This window comes from Pan paniscus, chromosome 18 (genome assembly GCF_029289425.2).
Source record: "Pan paniscus chromosome 18, NHGRI_mPanPan1-v2.0_pri, whole genome shotgun sequence".
NCBI lineage: Eukaryota > Metazoa > Chordata > Mammalia > Primates > Hominidae > Pan > Pan paniscus.
In genome coordinates, this window is record NC_073267.2 from 20544232 (window position 1) to 20571098 (window position 26867).

The following is a 26867-nucleotide window of genomic DNA, read 5'->3' on the forward strand; positions in this document are numbered from 1 at the left end:
ATCTCAGCTCACTGCAAGCTCCGCCTTTCAGGTTCATGCCATTCTCCTGACTCAGCCTCCCGAGTAGCTGGGATTACAGGCACTAGCCACCACACATGGCTAATTTCTTGTATTTTTCGTAGAGATGGGGTTTCACTGTGTTAGCCAGGATGGTCTCCATCTCCTGACCTTGTGATCCACCCACCTTGGCCTTGCAAAGTGCTGGGATTACAGGTGTGAGCCACCTTGCCAGGCCAATTTTTGTATTTTTTAGTAGAGATGGGGTTTCACCATGTTGGCCAGGCTGGTCTCAAACTCCTGACCTTCAGTGATCCATCCCGCTCAGCCTCCCAAAGTGCTGGGATTATAATAGGCGTGAACCACCATGCCTGTCCAAGATCCTGTCTCTTAAAAAAAAAAAATAGAAGTTCAGTGTCCCAGCCTCCTCAGAATCCTCCCACACATCCCTCCCAACTTACAGGGCCCATTCTTTCCCAATCAATACCCTCACCTTAACGGTAGACACCCTGAGGGGCTGAGTTTACCTTTCATTGTAAGTCAGCCAATTGGAAGATGAGGGCTTGTGTTTGATTTTCAGCACTTTCAATCCTATGACCATACAGGAGAGAAGATTCTGCTTCAGGGCACACTTAGAAGCTTCCAGGCTAATTGTGTGCATCTAGAGCTGAGAAATTGAGTCCCTGTCCTCATTCTTTTCTTTCATCACTTTGTCTACCGATGTTAGGAGCAACTAACCCACATCATTCTATGCCTTGGCTTTCTACAGATGCTCAAAAGTATCATGCACAGGGTCACTAAGTTCCTTGCTTCTTCTTAGCAGTGTACTAGGAGTATCAAGTGCATTTATTTTGTGTATCTCTATTAACAGTTCATGCCATGGACTATCAATGCTCTCCGTACTATGAGAAGTAGAATCTTTAGCATTTTGGGGTTTAATCAGATTACAGAGCCAATTCCAGAAACCCCAAAACCAAGTAAGGAACTTCATTCTTAAAATTGTTTCTCTAAATGGTTGGGCGCGGTGGCATAGGCCTGTAATCCCAGCACTTTGGGAGGCCGAGGCGGGCAGATCATGAGGTCGGGAGTTTGAGACCAGCCTGCCCAGCATGGTGAGACCCCCATCTCTACTAAAAATACAAAAAAAAATCAGCTGGGCATGGTGGCGGGCGCCTGTAGTCCCAGCTACTCGGGAGGCTGCGGCAGGAGAATCGCTTGAACCTGGGAGGCAGAGGTTGCAGTGAGCTGAGATTGCGCCATTGCACTCCAGCCTGGGCAACAGAATAAGACTCCATCTAAAAAAAAAAAAAAAAATTGTTTCTCTAGAACTACCTCCTGGTACCAAAATCTGTATTAGGGTTCTCCAGACAGACAGCCAGTAGGATAGATGGAAGGGGATTTACTGAGGAGGAGTTGGCAAACACAGTCACAGAGGTGAAGTCTCAGGATAGGCCAACTACAAGCTGGAAAACCAGAGAAGCTGGAGTGTGGCTCAGTCCAAGTCCAAAGCCTCATAACCAGGGAAGCCAGCAGAGCAGCCTCCAGTCAGACTCAAGAGCCCCCAAAGGCCACTGGTGCAATCCCTAGAATCCTAAAGCTGAACCTGGAATCCAATGTCCAAAGGCAAAAAGAGAAAAAGTGTCCTACTCTGGAAGGAAGAGGGAGAGCAGAGAGAGGACCAGTCCCCCTCCTTCTGACCACTTTTTCCAGTTGGCTCCCTGCCAGTTGTGTGGTGTCCTCCCACACTGAGAGCAAGTCTCCCTCTCTCAGTCCACGAACTCCCACGTCAATCTCCTCTGGCAATGCCCTCCCAGACACATTCAGAAAGAATGCTACCTCCTGGATTGAGGCATCCCTCAATCCACTCAAGTTGACACCTAAAATCAACCATCACATCAACTTGATACTTTCCTATACAGTATTTTTGAAGGTTCTAAAGTGATCGAAAGGTAGCTAACATATATGGAATGCTTATCATGCGACAAACATTTTTCTAACCACTTGTATGAGGGAAGTATTGATTTCTTCCCATTTTGCAGTTGAGAAAACTGAGGATTAGAGGGGTTAACTAATCAGCATATAATCACACAGCAACAGGTCTGGAGTCTGAACAACAATGCATCTGAATTGAAAGCCATGAAATGAACTGGCATCTATTGCCTCTTTTATAATTGTGGTGAAGGGGTAGGGGACTTTGTTTAATTGATAAACAACATTTTTTAAAAGCTAATAAATTAAGGGAGATAGATGATTGACAGATAAATAGATGATAGAGATTAGATAGATAGACAGACAGAGGGAGAGAGATAAAAGAGAGAGAGAGGGAGAATCTTAATGGAACTTCAAGATGCCATGAACACAGTGTATGTATTGGGGGAGAGGAGAGATAGGCCACCACTCAATAAATACAACTTTAAGAAGCCAGAAAATATATACGATGTAACAAAGAGACGCCTACAACCTCCAAATGACAGCAAAGATCATATTTGTTAAGTGAAGAAATTGTTTACTTTCTGGCCAGAAAGCTTGAGGTCTAGAACAGGGATTGGCAGGTGACAGCCCGTGGGCCAAATCTGGCCCCTTGCCTATTTTTGTAAATAAAGTTTTATTGGCACACTGCCTGGTCCAGTCCTGTATTTCTGGCAGAGTTGAGTAGTTGTGACAGAGGCTGTGTAGCCCACAAGTCCTAAAATATTTACTGTCTACCTCTTTTTTTTTTTTTTGACAGAGTCTCACTGTCACCCAGACTAAAGTGCAGACACCATCTTGGCTCACTGCAGCCTCAAACTCCTGGGCCCAAGCGAACCCCCTGCCTCAGCCTCCCAAGTAGCTGGGACTACAGGTGTGCACCACCACACCTGGCTAAGACTTTATTTTTTAAGTAGAGATGGGGTCTCACCATGTTGCCCAGGATGGCCTCAAACTCCTGGCCTCAAGCAATCCTCCCACCTCAGCATCCCAAAGTGCTAGAATATAAGCATAAGCCACTGTGCCTGGCCTGTCTGGTTCTTTATAGAAAAAGTTCCCTACCCTGTCCAGAGCAGTGTTTCATAAACTTTAATATACACACAACCCACCTGGGATGCAGAATTGATTCAGCAGGTCTTGGGGGGCCTGAGATTCTGCATTTCTAATGTGCTACCAGGAGATCCCCGTGCTGCTGGCCCATTGACCATACTTGTGTTTGAGCAAGTAACAAATATCTTGTGTGTCTCCATTCAGAGAGGGTACATGAACTGATTTATAAAAACCTTCAGGCATCAAAATACAACACAGATAATTTAGGAGGTTTATTTGCCAAATCAAAGGATTCTCCACTTTTTAGAAGGATTTCTAGTGGCCTGCTTTGGACCACTCTTCTCCTTCCCACTTAATGTGTCCACACCCAGAGAGACATTGCTATGGTTTGAATGTCTGTCCCCTCCAAAACTCAAGTTGAAATTTAATTGTCATTGTGATGATATTGGGAGGCGGGACTGGTACTGAGTAATCAATGGGCTTGCTACCCAATGTGCCCAGAGGCCAATATCATGGCACTGGCTTTTAAGAAGAGAAAAGCTTTATTGCTAGTCAGCTGGCAAGGAGACAGGAGGAAATGCTCAAATCTGCCTCCCCACGCTAGGGTTTGGGTCAGGTTTTATAAGCATAGGGTAATGAGGCATGATCTGATTGGATCTTGCAATGAGATGATGTGGGGAGGCATGACCTGATTGGATCCTGCCATGGGGTAACGTCAGAGCTCAATCCGATTGGATTCTGGATCCTGCCATGTAGTGTCTGCTTCTGAATTCAGTCCCTGCTCCTCAGTCTGAGCACTTAGGTTCCCCCTGTGGTTGCACACTTGGTTCATCTGGGCATGCTCAGGTTACATGACCTTCAATCTGAGGGTCCATGGCAAATGAAAAACAACTCACAACTTTGTTACGTAAAAGTTGAACTAGACTGGTCCGATGAGGTTACAGGACTTTTAAGAGGTGTCTGGGTTATAAGAGCTCTTCCCTCATACATGGATCAAAGATGTTATCACAAGAGTAGCTCAGGTATGGCAGGAGTGGGTTCATCCCCTCTTTAAAAAGCTCTGTCTCTCTCTCTCTGTGTCTCATCTCTCTTTTACTCTCTCACCATCCACCATATGATGACTCAGCAAGAAAGCCCTCACCAGATGCCAACACCTTGATCTTGGCCTTCCCTGTCTCTAGAACTGTGAACCAATAAATTCTGTTCATTATAAATTACCAGTCTCAGGTGTTCTAGTATAGCAGCAGAAAACAGACTAAGATAGACACTTTTAAATTCCAAGCAGCACCCAGGAACATGACAGCAGGAGCCCCCAAATTTCAGCTTGCAAGATGATAGGGAGTAGGGAGAAAATATCCAAACTTTCTTCCACATTTATATCTTTTATCAACCTTTAATAATGTCCAATGTGGGTGTGTGTGTTTTATAACAGAAATAATATATTAGTACAGTGAGTCGTACCTGCACATCACTTATAAACATGTAATAAATATATCCCATTTATAAATAAGTAAGTGTGCATGCTCTGGGATATGCACCAGTACACTAGTTTTGAGGCAACAGATCTACCCGAGGAGGCATCCTGTAGGTTGAAGCTGAGCCTGAGCTGTGCTCATATTCTGAGTCAGACCTTGGCAGACTTTCAGCTCCAGTGCCAGCAGGCAAGGCAAGCTGTGTGGGCACAAGTTAAGTTATTTCTCACAAGCACAGCAGCAGGTGTTCCAGAAAGACTTGGAAGCCAAACAGACACATTCCAGTCCTCCCTGTGAGTGCCAGCCACATGAGGTGTCAGGGCACCTGGCAGAGCATTTCTGGAGAGGAATGAGGGAGTGCAGGGGCAGAGGATGTGGGTGATGCCAAGGAAAGCCTTGCACTAGATCAATGACAACAATAGCAAAAGTTGCTGTCATTTATTGAGCACCTACTACTTGCCAGCATCCATGCCAAGTTTTAGAAACAAATTACTTCATTTAATCCTTGTGAGGTAGGTACTCTACTTATCCCCCATTTTACAGAGGAGGCAACTGAGGTTCAGAGAGGCAAAGTGACTTGCCTAAGGACACAGAAAGTGGGGGAGAAAGACTCTGGTTTTTAGAAATATTGATTCTCCAAAAGAGCGATGAGATCCCAATGAAAACACTAGGGGTTTTTAAACATTGAATTCTGAGCAAGCCACACAGTAGAGCTATGCACTAGTGATGACACTTGCACCTCTTTGTGGAGCACTTATTCTGTGCAACACTCTGTTGAATCTTCTACAGATGCCTCCTTTAACCCCCGGAGGAACCCTGAGAGACCCTGAGAGGTGAAGGGAGAGGAAAGGAGGCTGACTCATACAGGCTTCCTGGTGCTTCCTCAGCGGTGGATGCTGTCAGGATCAGACCCATGGGGTTGAGACCTTGGTGAACCGAAGCTCAAAGAGCCTGGCTGAAGGAGATGCTCTTTCTCAGCTCCATGCAATTGTTGCCCTGTAGAAATGAGGGCTATGTTTCGTTAGGTCTTCCGATTTTCCAATAGAAGGCAGAAATCCGGACTTATACCTAACATCTCTTGGTTTTATACCTTAACAAGTTTTTTAGAATTTAAAACACTGCAGACCAAACAAATGACATCCATGACCCAGGAGACCTCTGCGCTCAATGCTTACTTGCAGTATTTTTACCTTCCAGTACATATCTACTCTGAGGGAGGTGAGATGCTTTGTCTCCTGTGACAGGCTGGAATGTGAGTTTCGTTACCATCCCATTTTACAGAGGGGGAAACTGAGTCTCAGAGAAGTGCACACCCAAGGCCACAGCGTGACTCAGAGACAAGACTGAGAGATAAATTTTGTCTTGGTTCAGAGGCAAGCCTGGGAGCTAAAATGTCTCTTGGTTCTTTGAGGGGGGCTGGCCTAGGGCTGCTTTGCTTTCAGCTGTCATTCTGAGCTGTCTCCAGCAGTGTGAAGAGGAGGGAGGAGAAAAGGAAGAAAAGAGGAGGGGACTGGAGTCCATCCAGTCTGTCCCAGCTCATGCCAGGCTCCATCTGACCCTAGGAGAGCAATCCTGGACCCAAGCTCCAGCCAAAAAGCCTCTCTCCTCCACTCAGGCTGTGAAGTTGCTTTCTAGGAGCTCAGGATGCAAAGGTGGACACTGTGGGCTGCAGCCTTCCTGACCCTCCACTCTGCACAGGCGTTTCCACAAACAGACATCAATATCAGCCCAGGTAAGTGCAGGGACCAGGGCTGGGAGCAGGTGGAGAGGAGTACACTCTCAGGAACGTGTTCTATCGGTGAGACCTGGCAGCTTCTGTTGGGGGGTTGGGGTGGCCTGACCCGAGTCTCCTGACAGCTTTCCTCCTACCAGCTTTGTCATGGGCACTCTTCTAGGCCCAGACACAAAAAGTCCTGGGTTTGAATCCCAGTTTTGCAGTTTACAAGCTGTGTGACATAGAGGAAGTTTCTTGATCTCTCTGAGCCTCAACTTCTTCTAGAAAGTTGGGTCACAATGGCATTCTCTTTGGGCTACTGTGCAAGGCAGATAAGATAACATGGGGAAAGTGCTTTGCACAGTGTCTGGCACTATAGGAAGGTCTGAACATGGTAGTTTTGTGAGGGATTTGGCATCTGGGCCCCAACCCCACCTTGGCTGTGACAGCCTTCCCAGGGAGCTTTCAGAGCTGCTGCTGTGCCACCAGAGGTTAGGTGCGCAGGGAGGGAGACTTGTCCCTCTAATGGCCTCCCTGGAGGCCTGGCCCAGCAACCCCCAGCCTTGTGGGGCATCCCCAGGGATGAGAACCTGTCAGCCTTGGGCATGTGGCCTCCCAGTGTCCCATATGGAGGGTTGAGGGTCTTCAAATGAGCTCAACTTCTTCCACTTTGCAATAGGAGGGCTGGGTTACTGATTCTGGGGGACCCTCCTCTGGATGAGAAGAGTTCTGAATCCTATAATTTGGTGGCCAAGAGTCTTGACTGTCACCTCTACCAGGTTCTTTCCAGGCTTGTTTATGTTCATATATGGATTTATTTATCATAGCAGTGGCAGAGATATCATTTTTAAATCCCCATTCAAGTAAAACTAATAATGAAATACCTAGATGGAGATTCTCATAAGGCCAAATTATTGGGTTGTGATAGTGTTAGAGTGAATTTAAACAGTGGGTTGATAGGGTTGTCAGATAAAATACCAGTAAATAAATATTAATAAATTATTTCTTAGTGTAAGCATGCCCCAAATATTACATGGGACATATTTATACTAAAAATTATCTGTTTGTTTACCTGAAATCAAATTTAACTAGGTATCCTTTTTTTTTTTTTTTTTTTTTTTAATCTAGCATCCCTAGTGGTAACAATAAGGGATAGTCTTAGCTCATTTGGGCAAGGGGTTTCAGTTCTGTCCTAAACTCTCTGATTGTATTCATCAGCTCAGGTTGCCAGAGCAAAATATCACAGACTGGGGAGCTTAAGCAACAAACATTTATTTCTCACAGTTCTGGAGGCTGGGAAGTTCAAGATCAGGATGCCAGCAGATTTTATTCCTGGTGAGGACTCTCTTCCTGGCTTGCAGATGGCCGCCTTCTCACTGTACCCTCACATGGCAGAGTAAGAGAAAGCTCTGGTCTCTTCCTCTTATAAGCACACTAATCCCATCATAAGGATGGGATCCCATCTAAATCTAATCACTTCCCAAAGGTCCCCCCTCCCAATACCATCACATTGGGAGTCAGAGCTTTAACATATGAATTGGGGGCAGGGAAGAGGAGAGACACAAACATTCCATTCATAACAGTGACTTGCATCCTTACTCTCGGACCTCAGTTTCCTCACCAATACAATAAGCAAGTAGGAAAGAAGTTAAACAAAATATCCTTGCAGACTGCGTCTTGTATATCCCAAGATCTTGCCTTTCTGCCCAGCAAAAGTGGGAAGGGGCCAAGACTGAGTTTGAAAGTGGGAGTAACTAGGGGTATTTTCTGTCCTTCACTAGCTTGTGCCCATGGGACCTCTCTGAGACTCAAGTTTCCTCACCTCTCTGAGCCCCAAGTGGGGATAACAAGGGTCCTTATCAAGGGTTTTGGAGATCTTCAATGAGCTCGTGCAGGTGAAGTGCTTAGCACATAGTAAGCATTTAAAAAATGACTTATTGCCATTACTATGTTTGCCACTGTGGTTGTTGATGTTATACTAGAATTGGCCAGGAGACAGTTTTCTATTCTGACAAAAGTCTTCAACATTGAAAGGAACTTCTGAACATCAGTCCCCAAGCCTCATCCCTACTCTATAGATAAGGGGACTGAGATTGTGTCAATCTCAGCTACCTGGGAGAGCTCAGAGTTTGGAATTGGAAGGATGGGCTTAAAGATCCACTCAGCCCAACCTTTCCATATTACGGCTATGGAAACTGAGGCTACAGAGGCCAATTGAGCCAACCATGGTCATCACTGTCCAAGTGGCAGTTCAACTGCTTTCCAGGCTCCCAGCCCTACAGGAAGCCCAGTTTCAGCCTATGCAGATAGATTCTCTAGAGGAAAGTGATTTCAACACAGAGGGAATGTGTGTGAGTTTATGGGTGCATGTGGGCAGGAGCGTGTGTGTTGGTATGTTGTAGGGAGGATTTAGGGTTCTCTGTGGGCCCCGGCAGACCATGAGAATACATGTACCTCCAAGGTCCTCCTTATTGAGAATGGGCTTGGTTTTTCATCTTCTTTTGTGGACCCCCAGCCTTTAGGTACAATGCATAACAGGGCACAGGTCATGGGTCATTCATCCCACTACTCCAGACCTTTCATCACCCACCCCTTGCATATGCAAATATACGCAAATACCACAACTCAGCCACCCCCTATGTTTTGGAGGAAAAAAAACTTTTTAGACATCTCTTAGAGACTTGGGAGGATTTAGACAGACTAAATCCTTTTCCCAAAACCTTTTCTCTGAACCTGCCTTTGATCTCATTGTTTAAGTGGATTAATGAATGTAAAGTCCTCAGAACAGTGTCTGGCACCCAGTAAGAGCTACGTAAACATTTATTATTCTTCTTTGACCATCAAAAAGTTTCCTTTCCCTGACTCCTAAGCCCAAGAACTCTCTATAGCAAAGGAAATTTATAGCAAAGTGTTTTGAAGCTCAGGATCTGCTTCTGCAGGGCTTCAGAAGCGTAGAAGGGGAATGAGTCAAGTTATGTAGCCTCTTCCTCACCCATCCAAGAGCCTGGCATTGCACTCTCAGCTCTGGGACCCAGACTGTTTCTACTGTAATAATATCTAATACTTACTAGAATCTCTACCTCTGAGCTGGAACTGGCTTTTCTGTGAAGTAGGCACTATGATCATGCCCATTGTACAGATTAGAAAACTGAGGCACAAAGAGCTGAGTTTCCCGCTAGGACCATCTGACTCCAGAGTCCAAGCTCTGAAGTTGGAGCATAGAGACATAGGCAACGGTGTTCCTACCTCCTAGAGCAGCCCGGATCCTAAAGTGTCCCTTGGACATTCTATCCAGTTCCCCCTCCTCCTCTATGGTCACAGAGCAAGCACTTTGTACATACTTCTAGAATACTTAGCATGCGATGACTCTGCCATGTGCATGTTCCTCCTTCCAGACTGAGAGCAACCTAAGGACACAGACCTCAAGCCAAATAGGCACCCAGGAAACATCGACTTATTTGCTTAATTAATTGTTACATTTGGTGTTTAATAGATTTATTTCACAAATGAGAAAACTAAGACCAGAAAGAAGATATCTTTTAGAGGCGCTAGTCTGTTCAGGAGTTTCTGAATCTGTCAGACTCAAGTCTCAATAGAGTCTCAATCATTGCTCTGCCACTTTTGAGCCAAGACAGTAAGTGACTTACCCTCTCTGAGCCTTAGTCTCCTCATCTGTAAAATGGGGATGATACAGATACTCCCTCCTAGGCTGATCTCAAGGAGTCACATGCTAAACACCCAATGAATGGCTGCTATTATTAGCAATATAAGAAATTGTCTAATGCTTTTTTCTGTGTTTCATGTGGCCTCAAGAGTGGCTCACAGAAGGGGCAGCAAAGCTTAGACAGGAGAGACCTGGGGCCACCAGTTCCACTTCCCAGAGCCAGGGCTCACTGTGAAGGAGGCGGTGGAACCCGTAGGACAGCAGGAGGGCAGTGAGGGTGACCGAGTCCTCAGAACGCAGCAGCCACCTTCCTGGAGTCTGTGAGACACTTTCTTGCAGCCCCCTGGGAGTGTCTGGGGCCTAGTATGGGGACTGGGTGGACAAATGTGGCCCCTGAGCCTCTCCGCCTCCCCTCCTGGCTGGGTCCCAAGACTGATCTGGGCAGGAGGCAGCAGGGTAGTGCATTTGTGGGCGGCTGGATTGGGGCCAGGGGAGCCAGCAGCCAGATTCAGTAGGAAGGTGACAATTTATTTCTTTAAAAAGAGTGGGGGTGGGGGGGAGCCCTGAGTTCCACTGATGTGTTTTCTTTTCCTAACAAGCTCAGAACTCCCAAAGGCTTTGACCCCCCACCCCAGCTGGGGGACCTTGGGGGCCTCTGATGTTGCTAATTGAAGGAAAAGACCATGTGGTTTGGCCTCCTGGTTTCCAGAGCAACAGCCCCTTTGTGCATCCCCTCCCCTCTGCCTCTCTCCCTCCACTTCCCCTCCCCCACCACCAGTCTCATCTCTTCCCTCTTCTCCTTCTCAAGTTCCCGGCCATGCTAAACCATTTCTAATTCTCCAATGCTCCATTCTCTCTCACACCTCCAGACCTCTGCACACACTGTGCCCTCCCCCCGGAACACTCTTTCTCTAACTCTTGTTCATCCTCCGGGTCTCAGTTGAGACAGCACCTCCTCTAAGAAGCCTCCCAGATCTCCAGGTCTGGGTTATGTTCCACTTTTAGGTGTTCCTGTGGCAACACCCTCTTTTCCCCCATCCAGGAAGGGAACTCATGACGCCTTGTCATAATCACCTGTGGGATCCTTGAAGATGGGGACAGGGCAGCCACCAATTCAACTAGGGAGAGAAAGGGGCAAACAGCCAGTTTCTAAAATAATCGAGGGGGCTGCTCCCTGAAGTTTTTGCTGGCATGATACACATCCACAAATTACATGTTAATGACATCTTTATTTTTGCACTTCTATTTCTTTTTCTTTCTTTCTTTTTTTTAGAGACAAGGTCTTGCTCTGTTGCCCAGGCTGGAGTACAGTGGTATGGTCATAGCTTGCTGCACCCTGGAACTCCTGGGCTCAAGTGATGCTCCCTCTTCAGTCTCTTGAGTAGCTGGGGCTACAGGCATGTGCCACCACATATGGCTAATTTACAAAAAGTGTTTTTGTAAAGGTGGAATCTTGCTATACTGCCCAGGCTGGTCTCAAACTCCTGGCCTCAAACGATCCTCCTGCCTTTGCCTCCCAAAGTCTGGGATTACAGGCATGAGCCACTGCACCTGGCCTGTGCTTATTTTTCTTAGGTTTGGTCTTCATAGACCATAAGGCTCATGAGGTCAGAAGGCGCATCTGTGTAGTATACCACACAGTATCTTCAGCTTGTAATCTACTGCCTGAGACCAAGTAGGTGCTCAAATAGTACTTGTTGAATGGATAAAGGAATTAATGAAGGACCAGACCATCAAGATTGGAGCAAAAGGAAATGGGCTTAAATGCAGTAGGACTCTCTAGGTTTGGAGCTAGACAGGCTGGCTTCAAATCCCAGCTGGGAGCTGTGCGATCTTGGGCAAGTTGGCCAACCTTTCTGTGCTTTGGTTTCTTCATCTGTGAAGTGGGGGTGATAGTGGCACCTACCTGGTAGGATGTGTGAAGATTGAGTGTGTTTTTCTGTATCAAGCATTTAACACAATGCCTGGCACACAGTGAATGCTGAGTCAGAGTTGGCGCTGATTGTTGTGTTGCCATGGTTACCTGACTGTCAAGCTGTAAAGCTAAAGAAATCCCTTCACAAGAGACAGATTAGCAGAGGCTGGCTTGGGGTCAGGCTGATGAAAGGCCTGCTATTCCCAATTCCTTAAACCCAAGAGGTAAAAGAGGAGGGGGAAATGCCGTGCAGGCTGGAGTTAATGATCGTCTCGGTGCAGGCCAGCGCTCTTTTCCACCTCCCAGGTCCTCCCAATTAAAGGCCTTTGCCTGCCCTGTTGGAAAGGGGAGTAATTGAGCAGTGACCTGTCACAGCCCCATTTTCTGGTGTGTTTCACCCCTGGCATCCATAACCACCAAATTACTCAGTGGAGAAAACCTAAAGGACCAGAATGGGGAGGTGGGGTGTAAATGGCTCAAGGAACTTGTTTTCCACTCTGGGAGGAGCAGACAGGGTTGGAGGCAGGGGTTCTTTTTGAAATATCCACAGTCTTTAAGACCAAGGACCCTTTTCCCCTTCTCACTCCACTCAGCCCCTTTCATTTAATTAATTATTAATTCCTCTTTGCCAGGCTCTGTTCAGTGAGAGAATGAATGAATGAATGAATGAGTAATTCTACAGGCTCCATCTTTCAGGCTGGCACACTGTAGACCAGGGCTTCCCAGATTTTCACATTCACAAGAATCACCTGGGGCTCTTGTGAAAATACAGACTCTGATTTGGAAGGCCTGGGGTGGGGCCTGGGAGTCTGAAGGTCCCAGGGGATGCTGAGGTTGGCCTTCGTAGCAATCGTTGTCCTAAACAATATGCAAAACCAGGATCTGGCAACCTCTGCTTTCAGGACTTCGTTAAAAAAACTCCAGGAATGCCATCGCAGTGTCAGGACTCCTGGTTTCAAAGGCATGAGTTATGCACACAGCCTTCTCACCATTTTCCCAAGAGGCTGCCCTCAAGAAGTGGTGTTTGATTCCCTACATGTATTTATGCATTCGAGCCCAGTCATTGTGCACCTACTACGTGCCAAGGTACCAGAGGAAGAGGAATGATCACAACAGATGCTGACAGGGATAGAGGAGGAATGTGTGAATGTTGAGGTGCAAGGGGCTCTAAAAGCCTTTATCAGAGGCTCCTACCTCATCTTCCCTGAATAAGTCACTGCAGCAGAGACTCAAAGGAGAAACAGAATTGGCTGAAGTCAGGTCAAGGGAATTATCTGCAAAGGTCAGAACATGTCTTTGAGAAATGGCAAAAGTGTGGGCAAACCTGGAGCACAGAGTAAGGAGGGGATGAATGACAGAGAATAAGCTAGGGGCAAGCAGTTCCCAAAGGCAAAGGGAACACCTGCGAGGTTTCAGGGAAATGAGGTCAGGCTGTTCCAAGGAGGAAGGATGCCTCTGGACCTGGGAGGTGAGACAAAGCAGGAAGAACAGCTAAAAGGTGTTGAGAAGGTCTTCATGGGAGAAGGTCAAAAAGAATGCAGAAGGGGAAGAAAGAACAGACTGAATTAGAGACGTGTTTAGGAGATGGAATAGACATGACTTGAAAATTGATTGGTTGTAAAGAGGGGAAAAAAGAGATTATTTTTGGCAAATTATCCAACAATGCTAAGAAATTCTGAGCAATTCCAGCCAATTCTTGTCAATTTTATCTGATCCCAGCCAATACTAGAGAGAGTAGTTTATGTCAAATAAAACATGCAGGTAGAGTCAATGTAACAGACATCCTAAGTTGGATCTGAGCACAAAAAAGGAAAACACTGAGTAACGTCTGGAGTTTAGGTAATCATGTTGTAGCCATGTTCATTTCTTAGCTTTTTAATATGTTAACATCAGGGGAAACTGGGTGAACGGTATACAGGAACTCTCTCCACACACTATCTTTGGTACTTTTTAATTTTTTTAATTTTTTTTTTTTGTTTTTGAGACAGGGTCTTGCTCTGTCACCCAGGCTGGAGTGCAGTGGTGCAATCCCGGCTCACTGAAGTCTTGACCTCTTGGTTTCAAGCGATCCTCCCACCTCAGCCTCCCAAGTAGCTGGGACTACAAGCACATGCCACCACTCCTGGCTAATTTTTGGTAAGAGACAGGGTGTCACTATGTTGCCCACGCTGATCTCAAACTCCTGGGCTCAAGCGATTTTCCCACCTTGGCCTCCCAAAGTGTTGAGATTACAGGTGTGAGCCACTGCGACCAGCCTAATTTTTAATTTTTATGGGCTATAGTAGGTGTATATATTTATGGGGTACATGAGATATTTTGATACAGGCATACAGTGTGTAATAATCACATCAAGGTAAATGAGGTGTCCATCACCTCAAGCATTTATCATTTCTTTGCGTTACAAACACTCCAATTATATTCTTTTAGTTTTTGTTAAATGTACAATAAAGTATTGTTGACTGTAGTCACCCTGTTGTGGTATCAAATACTAGATCTTATTCATTCTGTCTAACCATATTTTTGTACCCATTAACCACCCCCACTTTTCCCCTGTCTTCCCCACTAACTACCCTTCCTGGCTTCTGGTAACCATCGTTGTACTCTCTGACAACTTTTCTGTAAGTCTAAATTTATTCCAAAATAAAAAGTTTATTTAAAAAAAAAAGAGGTAGAAGACAAAGAGAGCAGAGACGTCCAGATTACACAATATGGTGAATTTGAGACTACAAGCTCTTCCCACTACCGCCGTGCAGAAACGTCACATGAACATCTGCAAACATCCTGCTAAAGTTAGACTGGACCTCTAAGGAAGTGAGGGGGGGTGCCCAGGGGCCAGAAACCAAGATAGAGATAGACAGCAAAGCAAGCATATTGCTCCAGAGCCCTAAGTAGGGCATCAGCCTTCGTAATGCTTGGACTGGGGTTTTAACACCCACGTGGGGTAGGAGGTGAAGTCAGAGCTATCTGAAGCAGGGAATTGAAACTCGAACCCTTTCTTAGTGCAGAAACTCATGAAGAGTTTCATCTTCAGTGGAAAGGAAACCAGGGAAAAAAATCCTCCTACAGTCAGAGAGAGATGACAAAGAAGTTTACCTCATTCTAAACTCAGGGGAGAAAGTGCTAGACTTCCCTTCTGCAGACTTCTTTAGTGAGGTCCATGTCGTTAAATTTAAACACAATGTTAAAGCAATGTCTTCAGTGCTTTTAAGCCATGGGCTAGGATTAGTAATACATTTTAACTCTAAAATTAGAGAAATAGCCCACACTATACTTCTCATTAGTTGCGGGGGCTGTGTCTTAATTTTTGTTCAAGAAAATAGGAACAGGCTAAGAAATGTGAATGTTTGCTGTGATGTTTTGTGTTGCTGTGCTGTGGGGTTATTTTACATTTTTGGAGTCCTGCCTTCCATCTGGGGCAGGGTTTCTCAGTCCTGGCACTACTGACATTTCGGGTCGGATGATTCTTTGTTGTGGGGAGTTGTTCAATATAGGATGTTTAGCAGCCTTCCTGGCCTCTACCCATTAGATGCCAGTAGCACCACCACTTCCAGTGGTGATAACCAAAAATGTCTCCAGACATTGTCCAATGTCTCCTGGCAAGGGGCGGCGATAAAATTCCCCCTCACTGCTTGAGAGAGACCAACCAATTTCAGTTTGCTGGGAACTGTAGGAGTGCCCAGGATGTGGGACTCTCAGGGTTTTGTTGTTGTTGTTGTTGTTTTGAGTCAGGGTCTTGCTCTATCGTCCAGGCTGGATGGAGTGCAGTGGCGTGATCATGGCTCATTGCAATTTCGATCTTCCATACTCCATCGATCCTCCCACCTCAGAGTAGCTAGGACTACAGGCACACTCCACCACTCTCGACTAATTTTTGTATTTTTTATAGAGATGGGGTTTTACCATGTTGCCCAGTCTAGTCTCGAACTCCTGGACTCAAGCAGTCCACCCACCTCAGCCTCCCAAGGTGTTGGTATTACAGGCGTGAGCCACCACACCCAGCCAGGACTCTTGATTTTAAAACTGGGATGGTCCTGGTCACACTGGGATGGCTTGGTCACCCTACTTTCATCTCTAATATGAGTATGTAGGGTGCCAAGTAATTTTAGGACAGGTGGGAGTGAGAAAAGTGGTTTATCACCAGCAAAAACTGAGTCATCCCAGTCACTCCTGGACAAACTTAGCCAAGTTCTCACGGATGAGTGTCCTTGGTTACTGAGTGGAAAGAAGGTAGAAATGATTCGCTGGTAGAAATGATTTGCTGCTTCTCATCCATGCTAAGGGAGAAACTGCTGAAAAAGTGGCCCCAGGCAGCGATTCAGTGGAGCCTTTTTGTGTTGTAGGCAGTGCTCAAAGTCCCTACAAAGAGCTCAGCAACACCCAGCGTTACAAAGGGTCTATCAACTCTCTTGGCCATTGGCGCTTTAACGCATCAAGATGATGTCCTCCTAGACCAATGCTCTCCATCAAGAAAGGAGGGACCTGAGTCCCAGAAAAGGGTGGGGACAAGCCAAGGTGCTGTGCCCACTTACCTCCCCCAGCAGAGCTCCTTCCTTTTGACATATAGAGGAGGATTAAGAAAGCCAATTCTGAACCAACAGGCTCCAGTTTGGATACTGGCATGCATTGAAAGAGAGTTGGCCAGGATTGACCAGGAGGGGTGGGGAGGTACCCCTGGTCAGCACAGCTGCTGGGGTCAGGGAGAGGCTGTTCTGGTCAAAGGGGAAAGCCCAGTGGTACTGACCAGCCCTGAGAAGCATGGCCTGGAACCTGCCTGCCTAGCACAGCTATCTTGATAAAAGCAACTGTCCCTTTCTTTCCCCAGAGAAATGCATAGAGGCGCACACACACTTTTGATTTTACATTTGATTTTGGGAAATTCACTGGATCCCTGCAGCCCATCAGTTTTGGTTATAAAACCCTGAGCTAATCATTAATAGCCGTACATTACACAATCCGTATATCCCAAGTACTTGGTGACTTTATTTGGCCCAATCAGTTGACCCAGTAACTCCATGAAGTAGGTGCTATAAAGACCGTGAACTATTCTTAGACCCGCTAATTTCCCATCATGAAGCATCATGCCAACTTTATGAGCAAAAACTTGGGAGTTGGGAAGCCTAGGTTCAAATCCTTACTATGCCACTTACCTACAGGATGATCTTGGGCGAGTTACTCAACCTGCCTTAGACTCAGTTTCCCTATATTTGCTTGGCATACAGGGAAACTATAACAAATGCTCAATGAATGCTGTTCACTACTTTATTACTTCATGAGCCCAGCCAACCACTATAGTGGCTTGAAGGCAAAGATTCCACTAAAGGGTGACCTTCACCCACCCTTGAGTGGATGGCTACAAAAGGGATCCCAATGATCATCTAGTTTGAAGGTCAAGATGGGAAAGAATGAGCCAGCATCTCACGGCAGGTCAGATACAGAGCTGGGGGTAGGACCCAGGCTCTCAACCCCAGTCTAACAGATTCCACCCCTGCCCACTGGCTGTCTTCATGGATAAGCCATCCAACCTAGTATGAGAAAGGTTCTCAGCCTGCCTGTCTCCTCTCGCCAGTCATCCTGAGTCGTGGTTTCCAAAAAAAGTATCTCTTAAGAAGCTTTCAGAGGGGCTGAGACTTGAGAGAACTTTACTGTCTCAAACGTGGGGTTTTTAAAAATTTGTTTCTTTTTAGAATTAAGAACAAATCCTGAACTCCAGGAGTTCGATGGGCAAAGATATAAATAGTCTTGGCTATAGCTTGGCAATAAACATGTGGGAAAATGTGCAGTCTTGCCAGATAGTCCAGCATTGCAAATTGAAACAAGATACCCTTTTTTTGCTTATAAAATTTGCAGATTGCCATGAAAGTGATAACACTGAGCTCTGGCAAGGGCAAAGTGAGATGGGCACTCTCAGACATTACTGTGGGAGGATAAATTGCTTTCAGGAGACAATTTAGCAAATTGTATTAAAGCCTTAAAAATCTCTCCTCAGAAAATCAGCAGAAATGCCAAAAAAGCTTTATGCACAAAACTGCTCATCTCAGAATTATTTGTAATAGTTGAAAAAACAGAGAAGCTATCTAATTGTCTAAAAATAAGAGAATGATTAAATAAACTCTAGGAGAGCCACTCCGTAGAGGATTCAAGAGCTATTTAAAACAATGTTTACAAAAATGTATAATGACATGGGGGAAATGCTTATACTCTTTAATTTTTAGAAATCAGAATATCGACTGGTATGTAGAGTACCATATAATCACATTACATTAAAACATCACTGCATACAAATGTGACATGAGAAAAAAATGTATCAAAGCATTAACATTTTCCAGGTGTTCTATGATGTGCACATATTATTTTTATAATTTAGTAAAACGTAGGTATGTATATGTTTTTTGGACCTCAAGCATATAATTGCACAGATCATAATGGGACATATTTTACTTTCATTCTTAAAAGTATGTACAGGTGGCCGGGTGCGGTGGCTCACGTCTGTAATCCTAGCATTTTGGGAGGCCGAGGCGGGCGGATCACCTGAGGTCGAGACTTTGAGAGCAGCCTGACCAACATGGAGAAACCCCGTCTCTACTAAAAATACAAAATTGACCAGGCACGTGCCTGCTATCCCAGCTACGTGGCAGGCTAAGGCAGGAGAATCGCTTGAACCCAGGAGGCGGAGGTTGCAGTGAGCCGAGATGGCACCATTGCACTCCAGCCTGGGCAACATGAGCAAAAACTCAATCTCAAAAAAAAAAAAAAGTATGTACAGGCAGGGCTCGGTGGCTCACGCCTGCAATCCCAGCACTTTGGGAGGCTGAAGCAGGAGGATCACTTGAGCCCTGGAGTTCAAGACCAGCCTGGTCAACATAGTAAGACCTCGTCTCTACAAAAACAAAACAAAACAAAAATCAAAAAATGTAGGCAAGCATGGTGGTGCACACCTGTGCTCCCAGCTACTCAGGAGGCTGAGGTGGGAGTATCACTTGAGCTGAGAGCTGGAGGCTGCAATGAGCTATGATCAAACCACTGCACTTCAGCCTGGGCAACAGAACGAGACCCTGTCTCTTAAAAAAAAATTAAAAGATTGTAAAGAAAAGAAAATAGGTACTAAGCTATGGAAACAATGTCAGCACTGCCAACCTTCCTCCCAGTCTGTTTCCTTTCTGCCCCCAGCCCTGCCAGAGCTGCCCCTGCCTTCCCTGTGCCCCCTGTTCTGGATGGAGTTCAAAGGTCACTGCTATCGATTCTTCCCTCTCAATAAGACCTGGGCTGAGGCCGACCTCTACTGTTCTGAGTTCTCTGTAGGCAGGAAGTCCGCCAAGCTGGCCTCCATCCACAGGTAAGTGGGATCCCCAGTCCCCCATAGTTCAACTAAGCACCCCCTTGGGAAATGGGGTGGAGAATGGTATTTCCAACTGGCATTTCTCTTTGGTAATTGAAACTATTTGAAAAAAATGGAGATGGAGTCTTGCTATGTTGCCCAGGCCACTCTTGAACTCCTGAGCTCAAGTGATTCTCCCCCTTAGACTCCCAAAGTACTGGGGTTATAGGCATAAGCCAAGTGCCTGGCCAATTGAAGCTACTTTTTATCCAACCCAATTTCTCATTGAAACCATCCTTGGCTATAGAAGGCAAAGCATTCAGCAGGGGTAGCAAATAGCATGCCAGAAGATCCACCTTTATAAGTGCCAGTCTTGTGCTGTCCTCTGCTCTGTATCCTGTGATACAACTGATACACTACATATATAAAGAATATGATGTAAGGAATATGAGAAATCATAACTGACACTTATTTGCTGCACGTTTCATGTACATCATGACATTAAAACTCCCTCAAGCCATATTACATAGGTATCTTCATTTTACAGATTAGGAAGGGAGGCTCTGAAAAGGTAAGTAACTTGCTCACATGACACCGCTCTTAAGTGGGAGAAACCAGTTTTGAAAGCGTGGATTCAGATTCCATAGCCCACCCTCCAAGGCCTCCTTCCACATTCCTCTGTCTCCAAAGCCCCAGCTACAATGACCATCTCAGAGTTCTCCAATTTGGTCCAGCTCTTTTACTTCTCCATACTCTTGGGCATTATATTCCCCCTGCTGGGAATTCCATCCCTATCTTCTCCTCCAGGTAAATACCTCCTCAATCTTCAAGACAGCTCTGACAACATCTCTTCACTGAAGTTACTTCTGACCCCCTAATTACACTCATTACCCAGCTCTCCTGGCACACTCCCTTTATCACAGCTTTGCTACCTTTTTTGCATCTGACTTCCCTGCTGATTTGTGAGTTTTCTCAGGCCAGGTGTGATGTGTTCCATTGGCACCCAAGCTACCAATCACAATCTTATCTCTGTTCTTCAAGAATCTCAGAAACTACTTTAGAAAGGGGGTTGGTTTTTTATGTGTAGAGCCGCTGACTTTTGTTAAGAATAAGGAAAGGGGGCCAGGTGTGTTGGCTCATGCCTGTAATCCCAACACTTTGGGAGGCCGAGGCAGGCAGATCACCTGAGGTCAGGAGTTCAAGACCAGCCTGGCTAACATGGCGAAACCCCATCTCTACTAAAAATACAAAAATTAGCCAGGCGCAGTGGAGGGCACCTGTAATCCCAGCTACTCGGGAGGCTGGGGTAGGAGAATCGCTTGAACCCAGGAGGCAGAGGTTGCAGTGAGCTGAGATCATGCCACTATACTCCAGCCTGGGTGATAGAGTGAGATTCTGTCTCAAAAAAACAAATAAATAAATAATAAAAAAAAAAAAGAAAGGGGTCGGGTGCAGTGTCTCATGCCTGTAATCCCAACCCTATGGGAGGCTAAGATGGGAGGATTGCTTGAGTCCAGAAGTTCAAGACCTGCACAGGCAACACAGCAAGACCCCATTGCTACAAAAAACAAAAAATTAGCCTGATGTGGTGATGCACACCTGTAGTCCCAGCTACTCGGTAGGCTAAGGTGGGAGGATCACTTGAGCCCGAGAGGTTGAGGCTGCAGTGAGCCATGTTCAGGCCACTGCACTCCAGTCTAGGTGACAGAGAGAGATCCTATCTCAAAAAAAAAAAAAAAAAAAATAGAGAAGGAGTATTTTATCTTAGTTTCCAAATGCATCTTGAATCCACTCATCTCTTCCTCCAACAGATGTATTGAACAACCAGTGTATTTTCAGTGGGGCTGAGAGATATATCGAGACAGTCAGGGTCCAACCAGGAAAACAAGAACCACTACAGGTGTCTAAAACAGATAATATAGGCAAGTGATGGAAGCTCAGAACTGAAAAGGGAGTAGTGAGGCAAACTAGAGATACATAGGAGCAGAAAGCCAATTCCATGCCTGAGTTGGAGGACAGGCCAGTCCTATGGGAGTTGGAGCCATGGAGGAGAGGCAGCCCCTGCCAGAGACTCCCAAGCCGAGGGGGAAAGAAATACTCTGGTTTCTCCCTCCTACCCATCCACCAAAGACTCATAAGTGCCTCCCATTAACTGAAAGCCAGCTAACATGGAGCCCTATGAAAGGCATTCTTCAGGGATCAAATCTGCTATGAGAGCACAGCACAGTACAGGATTGGCACTTGTAAAGACAGAAGACATCAATTCTCAAAGAATTCCTGGCCTGTAGAGGAAAATGAGATATATTCAATAAAAAGCGAATGCAAAAGTGATTCCAAATCAAGGCTTTTCTCTAGACAGCCCTCATTGTACTTGCAACCTCAATTGCATCAGAAGGACCTTGAACATGGAGAACCAAACTAACCAGCCAGCCCCTGGGGGAACAGGAACTTTGGGCTACAAGCTGTCAAGGATTGGATAGAAAATAGTCATGGAAGCTTTCCTGGAAGTACTGGTCCTGGATCAGGATCTTGAAAGATTGGGAAGCGTAGGGAATGAGGGCAGCAGATGTTCAAAATGAAGAAAACTGTGGGGGACAGTGTGAGCATTGATTAAGGGCATTAGAGTCAGGCAGTTCTAGACTGTAGTCCCAGCTCCATCACTTCCTACCTGCACAATCTTGACCAAATCACTTAAACTCTAAGCCAAGAATTCTCAACTTGAAAATAGCAATAATCACACTGATCTTTATTTATTTATTTATTTAGACAGAGTCTTGCCCTGTTGCCAGGCTGGAGTGCAGTGGCGCGATCTCGGCTCACTGCAACCTCCGCCTCCTGGGTTCAAGTGATTCCCCTGCCTCAGCCTCCCGAGTAGCTGGGACTACAGGCGCATGACACCATGCCCAGGTTTTTTTTTTGTATTTTTAGCAGAGACGGAGTTTCACCATATTGGCCAGGATGGTCTCGATCTCTTGACCTCGTGATCTGCCTCCCTCGGCCTCCTAAAGTGCTGGGATTATAGGCATGAGCCACTGCGCCTGGCCTCACACTGATCTTTTAAACTTGTGAGGCATTAAAAGAGATCATGCCTCTAAAGTTCTTATACAGCACTTGGATAACTCCATGCCCAGCAGTAGGAGTTATTATTATTATTAGTTATAATAAACTATAATTCTGCCTCAAGGAGGCCAGTTTTTTTTTTAACATTCCATATCAGTTCATCTTTCTGAGAGTGAGCAAGGCTTGTCTCACTCTTCCACTTTCCTTCCTCTTTTTCCTCTTTCCTTTCCTCCAAGAGTGTATGTTAAGTAACTCTCTGCAGTGACTGGCTGGAGCACTGTGTTAAGACAAATTCTGAGTGCCAGAATTCTAAGTGCTTCTAATCTGGAATTGATTGGCAATCAATTCCACTTCACTAACACAAAACTAAGGAGAGTAAATATGAGTGCTTGGATTTACTACTAATGCCTCAAGAAAAAAGAAATCTTCTAATGGTGGGTATTTTAGATAAGTTGGCAGCCTTCATAGAGCAGTCATTTGGAAGAAGCTGATGGGAGCAGATACACCTTATTGCAACATAAAGGGTACCTCAACATAGCCCTGTTTTGAAGTGAATTATTGAAGCTGATGGGAGCAGATACACGTTGTTGCAACACAAAAGGTACATCGACATGGCCATGTTTTGAAGCGAAGTATTAGGTCTATGGCTGATTATTATCATTCTGTATTGATTTCTTTGACATACTAAAGTTCACCTTTTAGTGCCATGTGGAAGCCAATAGTGGGAATCATTATTTTTGGTGGGATCTGTCATCTGGGCCTGTGAATGATTTGAGTGAAGTGTACCCACCATTTGTCCATTTGCTGTCACATCCCTTGCCCATTCTTCTAATCTCTACCAACAACCTGTTTCAGGCTCGTTGATATGGGCCCTGGATGAGCAGTTGTTTTGGCTTTCCTTCAGCGTCTTCAATGCAGCAGCTCCAAGTTTTGTGTCCAGACATGGCTACAACCTAAGGAGAAAGGGCAGTGCTAGAAACTTGGGTCTTCTCCACATACCTCCCTCCTTTCATCATGGAGAAAAATATTTCCAAGATGTCCCCACAAACATTGCCTTAAATCTAACTGGCCATGCTTGGTCATATGGCCAATGTTAGCTGCAAAGGGAGCTGGGAAAATAAAATTTGGCTTTTCTGGGTCATAATGAAGGCAATGGGGTAAGGGATTAGGAATGGCTATGGGATAGACAACCAGTAGTATCTGCCCCAGTGCCTGGTTGTTGTAAGAATGAAATGAGTTCATGCGCTTAAGACACTCAGCACAGTACCTGGCATGAAGTCAATGCTCAAGAAACATTTTAATGATAGGATGAAAATAATTGTGCTCATTTCTCTACCTCTCTGTTTATCAGTCTATCTATTCATCTATCCATCCATGTATTCATTCATCCACCCATTCAACCACCTATCCACCTACCCATTCATCCATTTGTCTATCCACTCATCCATCCATTCATTCATCAATCTATCCATCCATCTCTACTTCTTTGTTGTTTTTGGCAGTGGACTGTCACCAGGGTCCTCCACTGATTCCTTTTGTTGGGTGAATTATTTGATAAGCTCTTTGAAATAGAGGATAAGAATCCCCCCAAAAGACACCCATGACTTCTAAGGATGGTGGGCTGTTAACTGAGGGACTTTGTTTTGCTAAGTGGGCAATGCAAGTTGAAGCCTAGAGCTGAGTTTCCCAGGAAAACAGAGATTTTGGAGATGGTATGTGAAAAAAGACTAGGAGAGAAGGGGATATATTATAAATGGGCAGTTTAAGGAGGGCCTCTGAGAGAGAACAGAAATGACTAGTGGAAATTTTCATTTATTTATGTGATGTATGCAATGCAATGTAAACTCCTTTCATTGTCTCTTCATCATATCTTCAATATAATCCACCTCATTTGCTAGTGTTTTTGAGATGGATTTAAATTTTTAGGGATGAGTAGCAGTACTGAGTCCTTCTTTGAACTGGCATAGGTCAAATCCAGAGATGTCCATGTAGGACCGGCCACATATGGGTGACTTAATGAAAAATGGAGGCCGAATTGGATCATATCCTCTATTTACTTTGGTCCAGGAAGGTAAATATGGATTGCTTTCAATTTTTGACTCCATCCTATGAAAAGAGGCCATGAGGAATCAGCTACTATGTTTCTTAAATTCGCAGCTGGGAGGAGAATGTCTTTGTATACGACCTCGTGAACAGCTGTGTTCCCGGCATCCCAGCTGACGTCTGGACAGGCCTTCATGATCACAGACAGGTGAGAAAGCAATGGCCATTGGGCCCCCTTGGAAGCTCCAGCCAGGATTCTATTTTGATTTAATAAGCTTTTCACATCAGTGCCAGGTCACGGCTATGCACACAGCATATAGAGAGAAATCAGACACCAAGATGTCACAGTTAGAGCATGACCAATTTGTGAAAGACATTTAATGATGTCCTACTAAATGATGGGAACAGATAGCATGGTCAGAGAAAACCTGTTTGGCTTGGGTTCTCTTAAAAAAAAAAAAAAAAAAAAGACACTAGGCCGGGTGTGGTGGCTCATGCCTATAATCCCAGCACTTTGGGAGGCTGAGGCTGGTGGATCACGAGGTCAGGAGTTCGAGACCAGCCTGGCCAGCATGGTGAAACCTTGTCTCTACTAAAAATACAAAAATTAGCTGGGCGCTGTGGTGGGCTCCTGTAATCCTAGCTACTCAGGAGGCTGAGGCAGGAGAATTGCTTGAACCCGGGAGGCGGAGGTTGCAGTGAGCGGAGATCATGCCACTGCACTCCAGCCTGGGTGACAGAGCAAGACTCCAACTTTAAAAAAGAAAAGAAGACACTAAAACATGATTAGATGTGCAAGAGATGTTGGAGGGGAAATATTTGTGAACGAAAAAGAGGAAGGAGGCATAAGTAGGCAGGGAAGGACTTCAGACAACACCATGGGTCTAAGACACGTGAAAGAAGATCAGAGAGGAAGGACTGGGTAGGGAGAGCCTCAGATCACAGCACAGTGCTGAGAAAGTCTTGGCTAGGCCAATGGGGAGTCCCCAAGGAAAGATGCTCAAGACTGGAATCCTGCACTGGGCAGAATCCTGCACCAGCACCATTACCCCTGACATGCTGAGTCACTGGCTAGGAACAGCCTGGAGGAAGCATTGTCTCACTGTGAATGCAATGGCAGCTCCAAAGAGGCAGAGGCATGTCCTTATCACAGGCAAGGCAGTGAATCCAAGGCGGCAGGAGACCTGGGGCTGTCCATCAACTCTGCTTTCTTCTGGTCCTCCTGAAGGCGATCTGGGTAATGTACTTCTGTGGCTGCCACAGCCCTCCTTAGTAAGAGATATTTAAGTTAGTGTCTAATGGGTAAATAGGAGTTAGCCAGAGACAGCATATTCCAGGTAGAGGGAATAGCATGGGTCAACATCCTAAGGAAGAGGAGGTCCTGGCACATTCAAGGAAGTTAATTAAGGAAGACCATTGTGATTAGAGCGCAGAGTGGGGTAGGGGTGGGTGTATAATAAGGCTGAAGAGGATAGCTTGGACCAGATCTCTGCAATGTCACAGCAAACTCCACCTGGAGATTTTTGTCCTCAAATTTTTCCTGGGCAAACCACATACTGAGTCTCTATGTTGTATGTATGCTTCTTGCCTTGCTCAGGGCACTATAGGGAATAAGGTTCCAGTGCCAGCTCCTTCTCTGCCACTTACTGGCTGGTAGGTGACTTTGTGCAAATTTTAAAAACCTCTCTGAGCCTCAGTTTTTGTGTCTGTAAAATGGGGATGAAAATAACAGTGCCTTGTGAAAAGAAAAATAAGTGAGCTAATGCATGTAAAGAGCTTAGCGTGGTGCTTAGCATATTATAGGAACTCATTAAGGATGATGAAAATTGCTCTTAAAGTAGCATAAGTAACAGTGTAGTCAGTCCTGAGTTTTTTTGTTTTTTTTGCTGTTTTTTTTTTGTTTGTTTGTTTTTTTGAGATGGAATCTCGCTCTGTCGCCCAGGCTGGAGTGCAGTGGTGCAATCTTGGCTCGCTGCAACCTCCACCTCCTGGGTTCATGCCATTCTCCCGCCTCAGCCTCCCAAGTAGCTGGGAATTACAGGAAGCCGCCACCATGCCCGGCTAATTTTTTGTAGTTTTAGTAGAGACTGGGTTTCACCGTGTTAGCCAGGATGGTCTCGATATCCTGACCTCATGATCCGCCCGCCTCAGCCTCCCAAAGTTTTGGGATTACAGGCGTGAGCCACCGCGCCCGGCCTATTTTTTTTTTTTCCTTGAGACAGGGTCTTGCTCTGTTGCTCAGGCTGGAGAGCAGTGGTGCAATCACAGCTCACCGCAACCTTGAACTCCTGGGCTCAAGCAATCCTCCCAACCTAGGCTCCATAGTAGCTAGTACTATAGGCAGGCACCACCACACCTGGATTGTTTTTTAATTTTTGGTAGAGACAGGGTCCCACTATGTTGCCCAGGATTGTCTCCAACTTCTGGCTCCAAGTGATCCTCCCACCTCAGCCTCACAAAGCGCTGGGATTACAGGCATGAGCCACCATGCCTGGTGATTTTTTAAATCAATAGACTTCAACTGGCAAGAACACATAGAGAAGTTATAATTTTAAAAACACTAAAATGTCCATTTATAATAGCAACTCTAAAATTGGATTATAATTACATTAAATCAGAGTTAAAGAAACTTGTATTGAAAGACCTAATAATAATAATAATAATAATAA

At 45.5% G+C, this 26867-nt stretch overlaps 1 protein-coding gene across 1 annotated transcript; it reads left to right on the top strand.

Annotated features, from left to right (window-relative positions):
* Nucleotides 1-5996: 5996 nt before the first annotated feature.
* On the top strand, nucleotides 5997-26867 carry CLEC19A (C-type lectin domain containing 19A). The gene is made up of 3 exons (XM_003830564.5): nucleotides 5997-6219; nucleotides 18948-19113; nucleotides 24313-26867. The coding sequence occupies exons 1-3, from the start codon at nucleotides 6132-6134 to the stop codon at nucleotides 24467-24469; spliced, it is 411 nt and encodes a 136-aa protein (XP_003830612.2). The 5' UTR covers nucleotides 5997-6131; the 3' UTR covers nucleotides 24470-26867.